Source organism: Austrofundulus limnaeus, unplaced genomic scaffold (assembly GCF_001266775.1).
Source record: "Austrofundulus limnaeus strain Quisiro unplaced genomic scaffold, Austrofundulus_limnaeus-1.0 Scaffold25, whole genome shotgun sequence".
In the NCBI taxonomy this organism is placed as follows: domain Eukaryota; kingdom Metazoa; phylum Chordata; class Actinopteri; order Cyprinodontiformes; family Rivulidae; genus Austrofundulus; species Austrofundulus limnaeus.
The window spans coordinates 1,997,647-2,012,946 of record NW_013952427.1 but is presented as its reverse complement, the minus strand read 5'-3'; the positions used below and the strand labels follow the sequence as shown (position 1 = coordinate 2,012,946).

At 38.0% G+C, this 15,300-nt stretch overlaps 1 protein-coding gene across 1 annotated transcript in view; it reads left to right on the top strand.

Moving 5' to 3' along the window:
• Positions 1-796: 796 nt before the first annotated feature.
• Positions 797-15,300, top strand: part of polrmt (polymerase (RNA) mitochondrial (DNA directed)) — a gene marked incomplete in the record, with an annotated part of 110,396 nt that continues 95,892 nt past the window's right edge. Inside the window, 4 exon segments of the mRNA XM_014004565.1 lie at positions 797-987; positions 1,455-1,553; positions 2,760-3,502; positions 3,711-3,844. Of these exon segments, the coding sequence (XP_013860019.1) occupies positions 846-987; positions 1,455-1,553; positions 2,760-3,502; positions 3,711-3,844 (1,118 nt within the window).

Sequence of the window (15,300 nt, the reverse complement as noted above, 5' to 3'; positions counted from 1 at the left end):
ACAAGATGCAAACATTTGTTTTTCTAAAACTATTATGTGCTGTAGTTGGTTGGTTTGTTGGATGGATGGATGGATGGATGGATGGATGGATGGATGGATGGATGGATGGATGGATGGATGGATGGATGGATGCTTTATTGATACATTGCAGAAAATTACAGGTTCACAGCAGCAGCAGTCGTGTCCCACACAGACAACACCATCAATAAGAAAACTTTACAAAAATAATACTATACTAAAGACTATAAACAAAACAAACATAAATAATTCATAAAAACACAACTTGGTACGTTTTTTAAATAACAAATATGTGACAAAACATTTTATTAAAAGCACAAGTAATTAGTTATTTTCAGATATTCACTCAACTTTTTTCAAATTAACTTCTCGTTGATTAACTGTGTGGAGACTGCCATCTGTTGGCCAAGAATCAAATAAAAAAAATAATAATATAAAAACATTAAAATTTTGTTTGTTAAACCCATAAAAGTCAGTATGTAAAAAAAAAAAGACGATTGCTTTTGTATAAGTAAAAATAGCAGTTATTCTGTGAAGATTCACCCCTAAAATAAAAGCAGAGGGAAATCATGTAAATTAACACAGTGTGAGTCATAACTTAAACATTTATTGTATTTTATAATTTAAAATGTAAAATCCATCATTTTGTTCGGACTCGCTCGGTGAAACATTTTAAAATCTTTTAAAGCCGTGACGTCTGCATCGATTTATCTGAGTTCTCCTCGTCACGTCTGACAAATCGATCATCTCCGCTCGCGACCAGCTTCGTCTGTTTCATGATGGCCGCGGCCTAGTGCTGGGAAGTAACGCGGTTATTACATGTCACCATGTCCCTTCTGAGAGCGTGTACCTTCATTAAATGCTTCAGTCGGCGCAGTTTGGTGAAAAGATGTGCTGTTGACCGGTCTTCTGCAGACTGTTGCCGGCTGTGTTTGTCTTTGAGAAACGGCTCAGTCAGACGGATATCAGGTGAGGTAAAGCAGGAAAGTTGTAGCGATAATGTTACGTGATAAACAAATTTTTATCGACTTTCATCGAAAATTCTTGTGTAAAAAAACTTTTCACATTTCAACTGAGTCACATGTAGTTTTAAACAGTTTTCTTTAGCCTGCTGTGTGAGTTACCATACCATAATATACCATACCATACCATTTATTTTTATAAAGCATTATTTAAAATAGCACAAGGCCAACTAGGCCTGTCGTGATAAGCCATAAATCACTTCATTGCATGATAAATTAAAATTAGGACAATAATAAGTGTATTAAAATGTGGGAAAATAAAGTTTTTTTTGGACTACAAGAGCTAGTCATAGTGAAAATTGTCAGCTCTTTGCTGTTGGTGAGTGGTTAAATATCTATGCAGGATGATAATCTGCAGTATTTTTTTTTAAAGCTTTTTAACGAATGATTGTTTTCTTTCTTTCTTTTCTCCAGAAACCTCGTTGCAGCTTCAAAGAAGAAGTGTTTCATTTGTATTTCCAAAGTCAGATGAAAGAAAGAAACGTGTCCTTGAACAGTCTCAGTTGTTAGACGGTACGTGTAAACTTTTTAAAAGTTTTCTACAGTCATCAGGGGCAGGGAACTCTGGTGTCAGGTGTTTTTTGCCAGGTGCATGGTCTCATCCTCTGCAGCATGAGCATGAGAGCCCCATGAACAGACATTTAGCAAGAGGAGGGTCTTTAGTTTTTCTGACACCTTTGCCTCAGGTTGCCCTCGGGGCACTTTGCAGAACCTTTTACTTAGATCAACAAAAGTTAGAGAATATAAAAAGAAAGAAAGCAAGAATAATACCAGTAATTATTAGGGATGTCCCGATCCAGATTTTTTGGCTCCCAATATAATCAGATTTTTTTAATGATTGGTCTTTCTGATACTGATCCGATAGCTTTATTTTTTCATTTCTTTCCAAGTGACAAGGTTGGTAGTATTAAAGCGAGCCCTGCTGTTCCCACCATAAGAAACATCCAGTTATCAGAGTTTGCAAGATGCATTTTCAGCATCATTGTTTTCTATTGAAAAGTGTTCCCACACTGTGGACACGGTTACATACTTGTGTGTCTTAACTTCTTAACAGCAGTTGAAAAGCATGATGATGCTGAAAACTGTCGCGAAAACTGGATCGGTCTGATCACATGACTAAATCTGATTCTACCCGATTTTCTAAAAAATGGCCACATCTGCAACCGATACAGATGCTGAGTATCTGATCGGGACATCCCTAGTAATTATTATACTGCAGCTGTGGCTGAGTGGTCAGAGGAGTCATCTTCCATTGAGAGAGTTGGCGGTTCGACTCCATTGCTTTTCAGTTGTATGTTGAAGTGTCCTTGGGCAAGACATTGAACCCACTGCCTCTGATGTGTCCCATCAGTGTATGAATGTGATTTAAGCACTGATTAGTCTCTATAGGCTGATGTATTCAGATAAGTTTTGTCGATAGACACACCAGAGTGCTGTGTGTTAGGGTATATGAGGGCACAGATGTTAGTTTAAAGCACTTTGAGGATCCTGGTTGGATAGAAAGCTGCTATGTAAGTACAGCCCATTTACTATTTAATAATAATGGTAATAGTAATAATAGTAACAACGACCAGAAACCGTAGATATGTTCACTGTACTAATACACAAAGAGGTTAAGAACCAACTCACTCAGAGTCAAAGGCCAGGGAATAATAGTGTGTGATTAAACTAGACTTTAAAACAACATAATACACTTAATGATGTTTATTTCCTTCTCAGTGCTTGAGGCAAGGATCCAGCAGCTTCAGTCTGACGCCATTTTAGATGTCCATCATGCAAAGGTGCATTTTGTTAAAGTTCCCTCTGGTGGAAAAGATGCTTCATCTAGTAGGACTCCCAGGAAAGGATCACCTCAGAACAAAAAGGACATTCCTAAATCTGGAGTGCATAAAGAAACCTCTAAAGCACAGCTCAGCCGCTGGATGGAAAAATTGTCCAAAGAGAAGAAAAACAAACTTAAAAAACTGCATGAAGTCCAGCTGACTTTCCAGAAAAGTGCCAAAGGGCAGCAAACAGTAACAAGGAGCAGTGGCGTGAAACTGCCAAAGAAAGTTAATGCTGCAGCTTCTTCATCAACCGCAGCATCTGCAGGAAGCACACCTGTGTCACATAAAGTGTCCAAACCGGAACGGAAATCCTTGGACGGCAAGAGAGCAGGAAAAGATGGCGAAGAAAAGACGATCATCAAGGAACTGCCTAACAAGGAGCTTGACAAAAAACTCAGTCAGCAACGAAGTGACAGGACACTTTCTGAGACCACAGGGGTTCCGCAAGATGGAGAGGATCGAGGTCCATGTAGGGACATCCAGCTCAGCATCCTGTCTTACCTGGAAGCGTGTGTGTTCATGGGGGACATTGAGCGGGCACAGGACTTCCTGCTCAGTCAGCACAGAATCCTGTCCCGGCGCAAACATCTCACCACGGACATGTACAACATCTTGATGAAAGTGTGGGCCAAGAAGGTAAGTTCTAACATGAAAAACTGGGACAGTGCAAGAAATGTTTAGTTACTCGACAAACTCAGCTGCACCACACAACGGTTAAATGATGTCTCAGCTTTGATCAGTAAATGTGTCTGATTGGCTGCATCAAGCATCGCTTGAGGAAATATTGTTGCGTAAAGTTGTTTTGAACGTTTTAACCATGGCTCCCTCGCGTCTTTCTCTGTAGGGTGTGTTTGATCAGGTGAGGCACATCTCTATGCTGATAGAAGAAGCTTGTCTGAAGCCAAATCTTGCATCTTACTGTGCTGTGCTCGAGTGTATGGGCCGCAATCCAATCCCCTCCCACAAAGTCACATCAAGGTACGTTTTGTTCCCCCTGCCACCCAAACAAGATTCACAATAAGCATTTGACATGTTTCCACATTTGTTCAACATTGACAAGAGCAAAGCTGTTATTTGGAGGCTGTGGTTTGAAGTTTCATAGAAAAATAGACGTAATACAGAAATGTACCAGCAGGGGGCATACCGAGGTCATATTTGGGGAAACTAGCAAGCCTCTTAAATCTTTTCTTAATGAACACCAGGATGTTGGTTAGTTTGTTTTCTGCTATTAATAGCATCAACTTAATTTTGCTATGTTTTGGCCTCTGCCAGGTCAATAACTTAGGAAGATGCTGGGTTTATAACACAATATTTAACAAGTTATCAAAAGATGTTACATGTCATGAATACAGCTGTTTATTATTCATTTTAAAAACATTTTATATACTACAAATCAGTGTTTATATTTCATAACATTTAACACAGTCTGAAAAATGAGCTTTAACACAGATAAGGTCAATGCTGTTCTGGACTTGGCTGAATCGGAAACCAGTAGGGCTGCACCGATTAGTTGAAATAATCGATGACGTCGATTATGTAAATTTGTCGACGCAGATTTTTTATTATCGATTTGCTGTATTACATAACCACCACGTGAATGTTCATGCAATTCCATTTTGGTACCTAAATGTATCATTGCGACCGTATTGGCATAAGAGTGGTGAGTTTTCCATGCTTGTCCTGAACACAGCATCGCGCAAGAGCGTAATGACGTCAGCAGCCGCTGCTTCAGTTCAGTCTGAAGCTTGAAAACAAGCCTCGCAGCTCCTGGAGTAAAATTTACCAAACAGACCGCCTCTGAATTATCTGGTGGATTAAATATCTTGTGAACATGACGTTCACTTGCTCAAAGTAAATAAAGCACCGCCACTTTCTTTATTTCATCCACCATTAAACAGAGACTGGTGTTAGGTGGAGCCGCGTTCCCCATCAGACGGTTCCCCCATCAGACGGTTCCCCCAGCGTCTCAAACAACAGAGGAGCTTCCCGACACACGTCTGACCTAAAGAGCACAAGCAGCCAACAAGTGTTGGACGTGTTTTGGATGTTCAAAACGTAGCTTAAATACCTTTTATTTATTTTAACTGCATCCTCTTTTGTTTATTTGATTTAAACATATTTGACTTCCATGGACCTCCATCACACATTTTTCTAGTGGGGAAATGACATCAATAGAAACACGTGGAGCTGGATATTAATTTGTGTAATAAGACAAAACAGTCTTGTTGTTTTTAAGAGTTTTTACCTCAAAGAAATAAGTTACACAACTGATCTTACAATACAAAGAGTTGGATGTTGTCTTGATATTTGTTAAATTTTATATATTGAGAAATATGTTAAATAAAAAATAATAAATGTTTATTATATGTTTATTATAGTTTTTCCAGAGTGACTTGAATTTTGCATGATTTAGTTCATTTGTTAGATTGTTAACATCTTAAACTATATTTCTTTTACTTTAATTTTATATGCTTTGGTTGAGATTTTATATTGATGTTAAATCTTTTAAGCTTTTTTTGTTAAAGAATTGACTCTAGAGTGCATATTTTGAGCATGAGAACCCGTAGCAATAACAAACTTTCTGAAAAATGGAAATGGAATTGGTTTCAAAGCAGAACGCGGCTGCTGCAGTGTCGGAGCAATTGCAGAGCCTGAAATTCGCTGCGGTTAGACACAGAGAGAGAGAGGGGAGGAGAAGGGGTGGGGGCTGAAACTCCCCCAGACCCGCGACAGACTCGTCAAGACTTAACCTGTAGCTCCCAAAAATAACAGGAAACTTAAACGCACCATCTGTGTTTTAACTAAACACCAAAAAGCCTGTAGCTGTCCCAACAACTCATGAGGAAAACTCTGAACTGTCTGATTTCCTCCCCCGCAGCACTCTGACTGTCCCCTCCTCACACACACACACATATACACGTTTGTTCTTCTATCCTCATGGGGACTTTGCACTGACTTTCATTAATTTACCAGTATTTTCTATTACCATTTGACCCTAAACCAAGCCTAACCTTTACATAGGATGTGAACTGGGCTTATGTCCCCATAAGAAACAGTGGGTCCTCACCAGGCTGTGTAGTTTGCTTCATCTCTAAAGAGATGCTGCTCTTTAATATTGTTTATTTACTGTCTTAGTTGTGTGTGTGGTGTTTAATTTACATTTTGTTGTTCTTTGTTTTTTTTATTCAAGTGCATTTTTTGTTAGAGACTGAGAGTCCACTTTGTTAACCAATCTTTTAAAAATTAAAGTTTATTGATTTATTGCACTTACATATTACGCTTTTATAATTATTAGTTGTAAAATGGTCACCAGGCATTATTATCGCTTATCGCAATAATTTTTGAGACAATCGCACAGCAAAATTTGTTATCGTGACAGGCCTACTTGTATTGTGTTAATCTTCCTCATCAACAGCAACCTTTGACATTTGTGTCTCTGTAGTAACTGGCTCTCTTTGACCAATCACTGATAATTATGTTCACAGACTCTCTTTGTTTGTCGCATGACATTTAGCTTAAATAAACCAGCTGGACACAGCTCTTGGCTTCAGAAGGAGATTTCATGCGTTATAGCTTGTGTGCCTGTTTTGTATCAGTTGCCATCTATCGACTGGCCTGCTGCCCAGTTAGTGGCAAGCTTCACATTGAATTTTCTTCTTATTTTTTCTTCTCAAATGGGCATACCATTTGACTAGAGTTATTATGGCAGAAAAGGCTTACAGGGCACAGTCCGTTTGCCTTCAGTTTAAACTACCAGTCAAAAGTTTGGACATACCCCCTCATTCAATGTCTCTATTCTTTTTCTCTGTTTCCTACATTGCAAATGACATATCTTCCTTTTGGACAACCAGATATCAAAATTCTGTTTGTGAGAGTCTGCTTTAGGTAGTTGTGGACATTATTTGATTTTAGTTTGCAAAGAGCAGTATTTAGTCACGTTCACTGGTTAATATGTGTTGATTGGAAAGTTTGTTAGCTGATTAATAACGTACAGATGCTGCTCACTCAGCACTGCTAGCATATGTACAAGTGGTTTCCAAACCTTTCAGGTTTTCAACCTGAAAAACAAAAGTCATAAAGACTCGTGAGCTCCTATTGCTGGTTAAAGTGCCTGTAACATCAATTTTTTTCATACAAAAATGAATGCATTTTTGTACAAAAACTTAAAAACATATTGCAAAAAGAAACCATGCCACTGAGATGAACAGTTGCTGATATATTTGCATGTGAAGTAAGAGGAAGTGATGTCAAAAGGGAATGTTTGAATGTGAACAAAGCATTGCTACAACGGATAACACAGACTGTAGACAAGAATCTGATGTTTCTTTATATCATTTTTAATCACTATCAGAGGTGCAACAATACATCTATCTGTATCAACTCAGTCAATACAGTGCTCTAGGTTGATTACGCACTTGTATCGAACAATACAGATATTTAAAATTWYRTTWARCAACTTGTCTTCTGAAGATGCTCTGTGTTGAAGGCTCAGATTTGTGTTCGACTACTCCACCTAGGCTGTGTTGTCGAGCGCAGATCCACTGAGAAACTTACGGTTTCAGCAACATTTAATTTAAAAACTGTACTTTTGATGTTAAACAAATGTTCATAATTAATTTCTATAAGTTACAAGTTAAGAAGAGCATGAAAATTTATCTCTTTTATATCAAAAAATGTTTTCTGTGACACTAAGGTATCAATCCAAATCGTGAATTTTCTGTACCGTTGCCCTAATCAGAGAGAGTTGATGATAATGATGATGATGATGATGATGCTTTTATTGTCATTGTACAGAGCACAATGAAATTACATTTAAGAACATCCATTCAAGAAGACACACCTGACAAAAACATGGGGGAACTGGTGAACAGGTCATGCGGCAACCAGCAGGGGTCGAGCTATCCTTTAAAAAGATGAAGACGAGTCAGTTATTGTTTCACTAACAAAGACCAGGGATTCCTTTTTTTTTAGAGTTCCGCTTTGATGTCACTTGCTGTTTCACTCTAGCTGAGCCAAATTCATATTCAAAAGAAAATATATCCGTTATGTGGCAAAATGGGTAAAATTACGTTTTAAATGCCAAGCTACTTAAATATAAAGATGTTTGCTTTGATTTTTTTATTTGAAGAATACACGTCAGTGTCACATATAGATATTAAAAAGCCATTTAAAACACTCTCATCAACCATTATTAGTTATAGTTATAGCTAATTATGCCATTGGCATTCATATCTGAAGTTAATTTTACTTCTATAAATCAGTGTTTCCACTAGGAAATTGGTCTTGGGGTGGGGGTTTAATTCTTGCTGTAATACGTATATAAAAGTAATTATTGATAAGGTAACCATACTGTGGCTTCACCTGTTGCATTTTCTTTTAAAGAAAGAAAAAGTAGCTTGCAAAGCTGTCACATTGGTGCTACGTGATTAAAAAAAAGCAGAGTTTTCATCGCGCATCTAATCATACACACACGCACGCACACACACGTGTCTTTCTATCTTTGTGAGGACCACACAGCGCTCAGCCTTGCTCTGCGCCATCTTTTTTCCCCCAAGTTTGGCGAGAAGTCGATATGGAGGGGCGCAAACATAGCTCTCGACTTGATTTGGCCTTATTTAAATAAAAATGACTACATGCCGTGAAATCTTGGAGGGGCTGGCCGTCTCGTTGGCGCGGGGGGGCTTGAATAATGTAAAGAGAAACACTGTACATGTTCTCAAGACCCCCTTGGTTAGGGTCCATCCCAGCCCAAGGAACCACTGGCATGTATTGATAAAACTTTGTTTTACTCCAAAACTAAGGGAAACTTGTTTAGATTTTTGTTTTATTTAGTAAAACATGTGCCAGCTGTTAAATGTAGAGTTGAATAGTATGCACAACATTTTCTTCTATTCAGAGATCCACATACCATTGAAATTACATCCATAATGTTAAAATTTTGTATCTAGTTTCTACCTATTAACCATAACACTTTTGCAAAAAGATTACTGCTGATGTTAAAACACATCGTAACATTTAATCAAACATGATTCATGTTTCCATAATCCAACACAAGTATTAGTGAGACAAAAAAAATGCAGAACAGTAATAGACACAATGGTGCTGTTTCTGCTTTTGCAGATTTGCCACTCTTCCTCATCAGCTCTGTCTATGAATACAGTGTTCAAATGGGTGGAGTCTTGGGTCATATTTGCACAATCCGGTACATCTGTGTAGGCTCATTACCAGCCATCTCATCCATAAAAAATCTGCTGCCAAACTGATACACATCATTGTCTGCCCATATTGCTGGATGTCCTGACAGCCATTCTTTTCCCATTCCTAGTAGTTGAAACAGCAGCCAGAAGAGCTCAGTGAGAAATGTGACAAGTGATGGCTTTTCCTTGACGAGCCTATCAGCTACAGTGTGAAAATCAGGCTTCCCAGTTTTTCCTGCCTAGGGAGTTGTAGACAATCTGTGTTGAATGCAACTGCCTTAATCTGCTTTTCATCATCATTATTATGGTCATCAAATATTACAAATTCCTTTCAGAAGTAACCCAAGTACCAGAGATGTTGCTTAACAGTTACAAGTGCTGCTTGGGTGATCACAGGCTCATTCTTCTGATACAGTAGGAAATTGTAGTGCATCTCAAGGGCGCTGCTATACACAGAGAAACAGAGAAAGTACTGGCCTTACAAACAGTTGGTCCTTGCTAGTTCCTGACAAGTAAAGACTGATTTTCCATTCTCATGTCTTGTGAAAGTATAAAACAGACTTCAGGGGAAAACACGGCACAGCTGGAAGATCTTAAGTGGATAAAAGGGTTTGCTCGTGTACCTGGCATGATGGTAGGCCTCAGTGGAATACAAGTCAAAATTCTCAAAGATCTCTCCTCCCTGCATTTGGATTGACTGTAAAAATACATGTGGTATTATTTGAATGTCATTTTGCCATCATAATGTATTGCATTGTTCTTCAAAGACATCAGAACTCAACCTGCCTTCCAAGAATGTTTGAGTTTGCAGAACTCTCAATAGTCCACACATAGGAAGGTTGTTGGCATGCCTCTGGTCACTACCCAGGTCAGCGTGACACATTCATAACCAGTTTACTTCATTCTTGTAAGGACCAGCTGAGGAATCTGCTTCTCCTTCCCAATCCCACACAACAAAAATAACTGGATCAGGAAAGTCTTGGTGCTGTTGCTTCAAAATTAGCTTTTGAAGCTTTTTAAAGAGGAGGTCATCCGGACGTGAAAAGGATGTTACAGGCACAATTAATTTTTGTTCTACATATGAGAACTCTGCTGCCATTTTTAAAATCATATTTATAGGGATTTTTTATGGGAAATTTTAATGTTTTTGTTCATACCTGTGGTTGGACCTTACAAGTCTGTCATAAAGGCTCAGTTATAGCTTGCCAGCAGTGGATTAGTTTATACCTGGCTCTTACGTTACGTTGATGTAGATTTCTCCAAAAGGATACATGGAAGTACACTTTAAACCTTGTGAAAATGTTGTAAGTAGGAAAGCAAAAGCTTGACAGACAAACAAGCAATTTGAATGGTGCACGGCGCATGCAGCCTTTGTGGAGTTACAAAAATTCGGAGGTGCACAACCATGTGCGTAAGGTTGGGCATAATCGTATCATGTGTGATTAATCGTCAGAAAAACATTAATCGATTAATTTTTGTCACTTGACAATTAATACGATTAATGCCAACAGGTAGAATCCGCTCGCTGCTCCTRTCAGCTTCAAATATGACGAACATTAAAAAAAYGTTCTGTAARTTATTTATCTATCAACACAATTTAAAATTTGATGTATAGCCTGAAGTCTGTAATTTTGACACAATTTGGAACAGATTTTTATGATGAGCAAATCTTTCCCACTGAATTGGTCATGTGACTATGAAATAAGGGTGTCCAGGGACTCTAGGGGATTAATTGTCAAATTAATCGTTATCGGCTAAATACCACAATTAATCGTGTTTTTTTTTTTTTTGCCAATATTGCCCAACCCTACATGTGCGGAACGCCACACAGGGGTGGGGAAGGCGCGATTGCGGTACTATTGGTGTGCGCACCGTGTCAACTGTAAACCTACCTTCAGGGTGCTGTTTATATGTGTTTAGGTTTGGTACTTCCTGAAAATTAGAAAACGCCAGCAGTGGAATGCTCTCTCTCCTTTCCTTCCTTCTGCTTCCTTTTTAGGTACTCTTGTTTCCTCTCCTATCTGGCTTTACGAACACCTTGTCTATACAGATCATTGATCCAGATAATAATTCTGAAAATTTCTAAAACATGTCCATAGTCCTTTCTCCAATTAGGGTTTCCAGATGTCGACAGTCAGTGCTCTGTTTGCTGACGTGTAGCCCTAAAATAAATGCTATAAAAATTGATTAAAGTGGCCTAAAGCACACCAAACAGTGACATTGGGTGTTGTTTTAGTACCTGCACAAAAAAACTTCACATAGGTTTTACAACCTGGGGACATCAGCATGCATTGTGGTCCACTAGTGGGACAAATGACTGAGCAGTAAGGTTGGCATGAAATCTGGCTGCTTCATATTTTGCTGCAGTTTAAACTGATGCTTTTATGACATTGTGGCTCTAGAGGGGTGAGTGGTGGTCTTTTTCTTCTATTGCTTTCAATATTATTATGTCTTTTTTGCTCTTCATTTTATTCCCCAGCTGGTTGCAATTTCCACAAAGATTGAACTCACCTATTAAGTCATTTTTACTGCATCCTTGTGCTTAGCGAACAAATGTAATCTGCTCTTCTGTTTTCCCTCTCTCAACACTCATCCATTTAAGGTTTTCTTTTGTAAGTGCTGTGTCCTCCAGAGCTCTGCGTTCCCTGAGGTGCAGCAGAGCAGTCGCCAGGCTGATTATGCTCTATCTGTCAACCTCTCTGCCCTCTTTGTTCCTCTGGACCACACTGCCAACTCCCAGACTAATCCTGTCTTTGTTCAAGGCTTTCTCATTTGCTCAGACCAAGATTGCACGTTGCAACACAAGTGACTCCAAGGCGCAAGTGAAATTACCCAAAAATGTGACCTCTATGACTGTCGAGAAATTTTCTAATATAAATAGGATCATTTTAAGCAGCTGAGTTGTGGTAGGTGTTTTATTTTTGTAGTCGTGTGCAGATCTCAGCTCACTAATGATTCGTTTTGATTGCTTGAAGCTGCTGAGCCATGGTTTCCTCCAGATGCTAATTAGCACACTGTTATTTAGAATTGTCTTGAGTGAAAGGTGTGCAAGGTGATTCAGAGCTCTATTGTCCTCTGTGGTTTGTGATAAATGAGGTTTTGTCATTTTTTATCCCCCTCAAATTCAAATCTTTTGTTTGGCCTCTAGGGGGCAGTGCAACCAAACAGGCTGCCTTTAGAGTCCATTTAGGTCAGTTTTATTTACATTTTGTGTTGCATGGATGAAAACCAGCAAGGTAAGCCAATATTCAGTAAACATGTGAAATCTCTAATGTTTTACAGAATATAGTTTTTTACTTAACATATTTTTCACCATTCATTGCTGCATGGTATAAGCATACAGGCTAATACCATAAAATATAGAAACAGTTTACATAATTTGTCCTTTTGTCTCTRAATCTCCCTAATCGAATAGGAATAATTTAATAAACATTTATAGTCCCTTCAAATRATAACAGCTTTCCCTTTTAACAAAATTTGATTGTATGTTTGAAGGTAATACATTTTTATGAGCTTTATACATAGCTTGCCGAATATGATATTCAACCAACTCATAAAATTGTAAWAATTTTAACTGATGAAACAATGTATTATATGGGTGATAGTAATGCTTTCTTGTAATAATTCTTATGGCTCTTTTTTGTAAAATGAAAATAGGTTTAGTAATTGTTTTAAATGCATTTCCCCAGACTTCTATACAATAAATCTTATGTGAAACAATTATTGCATTTTATAGTATAAATAGTTCTTTATCATTAAATAACTCCTTAACGTTATACAGAACTGCAACAGATTTTGCCATTTTTGTTCTTAAGTAATTTATATGATGACTCCCAAAAACTTCACCTCACTGACTCTTCAAATTTCACCACCATCCACTCTAAATGGAACATAAGTTGTTTTCTTTCTACTAAATATTARGTAATTTGTTTTATCTAAATTATGATTAAACCAATTTTGTACTTTTACAAATTCTATTTCCATCATTTCCAACATCCGTTTTATGTTCTAATGATTAATTAGACTGAAAATATTATTTCTAAGACCTTCATACCGTATATGTTATGCATCAGATTTAATTGTAGAAGACTCWTTTTATAAATGTCTAATTTGTATTCTGAAGAACTGTAGCTCATTGGCATCATCTGCAGCCCAGTGACAGAGACCTTGCTCTCTCTGGGAGATCTCTTGGAGATTTTATTCAAATAAATGTTTCACTGATGTTGATGCCCATCTGCCTCTGGATCAAACTGATACTTGGAGTCTGAGAGAAAGCTTGTCAATGCAAATAAGTAAATTGATATTCTGTAACTGTTCACTGTGTTTTCTTTTAGAGCTGAATTAATCAGAGAGTCGGTTCAAGTTATTCATATCTGAGTTTTGTTCCCACATCAGCAGGCAGGTCAAATGTTACGAACTTTTATCTTGTGATAAGACTCTAGACTCCAATTCATCAAAGTAACCCTAAATCTGCCACATAAAAGAAAACCTACTTCACACGTCATTTTTTAAAATAGGTTTTCATCCTGGCTAATCTAAAGTAAACTAGAGGTATTTGACATCTTATAAACATTTTTGCAATCAAACATACAGTAATTCAGCACTTACTTAGCCAGTATCTACCAAAAATGCCAAATAGAGACGTGGAGTTAATGGCTGCCGTTACAGTGAACCTTAAGGTCATGTGACCAGTCCACACTCTTTTATATAACTCAATGGTGGGACATATTATGCAAAATCCACTTTTTTTTAGCTGTTAAATGTTGTGTAGGAATGTGGAGATTTTGAATTTTAGTCTCTCCCAGTGCTGCTTAGATATCTTTATTCTGTTTGGGTCATATTTTTCAAACAGTTCAGTTTTCTCTTCTCCCTGTTACCTATTTTGAACAATACACTATTTGCTGCTAAACTGATTAAAAAACGTTCATGGACTTCTGACTTACTAATTTTGCAACTCTGCAGTTCTGTATTCTCCTCTGGCTCTGAMTCAGACTCTGATTCCAACATMTAAGGATGGTAGGACCAGTCTTCTGTTGTTGACATGTTTTAATCAATTTGCATTTAAGGGACAGCACCAAAATGAGTTTATCTGAGACATATCTCAGGAAAGGGGTGAAAGATGGGTTTGTGGAGTTACAATAAGGAGGAATCCAGACCAAAGCATTGCAGGTCCACTTTATATAGACCCCAACTGAATAAAATGAGTGAAAAAGAAAGATTTACAAGCATATATCCTATTTAAAATCACTACAAACACTCTGAAAGTGTTGCTGCAACTATATGAACAATTTAGAAAACTTGATTTAAAAATACATATAAGTAATGAAACAGAATAAATCTAAAATAGCTGTGTCATTTCCTTATTGGTCTCTTAACACAGTGGTTCCAAACCTTTTTTGACTTGTGCACCCCCTGAGCRATTTTGTCATACCACTAGTACCCCTCAGTCAAACATGACTATAATGTACAACAACTGATTATTAAGGGCGACTGTGGTGGAGTGGCTAGGGGAGTTGGCCTGGAACTGGAAGGTTGCCGGTTCGATTCCCCCATCCACCTGTCTCAGTCATTGTGTCCTTGGGTAAGACACTTCACCCACCTTACCTACTAATGGTGGTCAGAGGGTCCGCTGGCGCTGGTGCATGGCAGCCTAGCTTCTGTCAGTGTGCCCCAGGGCAGCTGTGGCTACAATGTAGTTTACCATCATCAGTGTGTGAATGGGTGAATGTCTGTAAGTGTAAAGCGCTTTGGGGTCCGGAGGGACTTGATAAAGCGCTCTATAAGCTCAGTTCATTTACCATTAAATGAAAATTATTTATGTAACTCCCTAGAAAGTTTAATTCTCAGGCATTTTATTTTTTTTCAACCCAAATTAAACAAAGATAAAAATGTTGCCTTGAAAGTGAAAAAGTAATTAAACAAATAAACCAGGTAATGGCAGGTGAAGGAAGCAGCAGCATCCAAAATACATCAGAAACTCCCCCAAATGAGAAAATTCTGTGAGATTCCGCATTTAATACAGGGTTCCATTTTGTGTCAGTTCTGTGATTCCGTATGCATTTTCCGCACCACAGAAATCATAGGGACCTACATATCTCAGTCCTATTTTTATTTATTATTTTACACACCTGGGAAATTTTCCCACGTACCCCCTGTAACATGCGCGTGTGTGTGTGTGTGTGTGTGTGTGTGTGTGTGTGTGTGTGTGTGTGTGTGTGTGTGTGTGTGTGTGTGTGT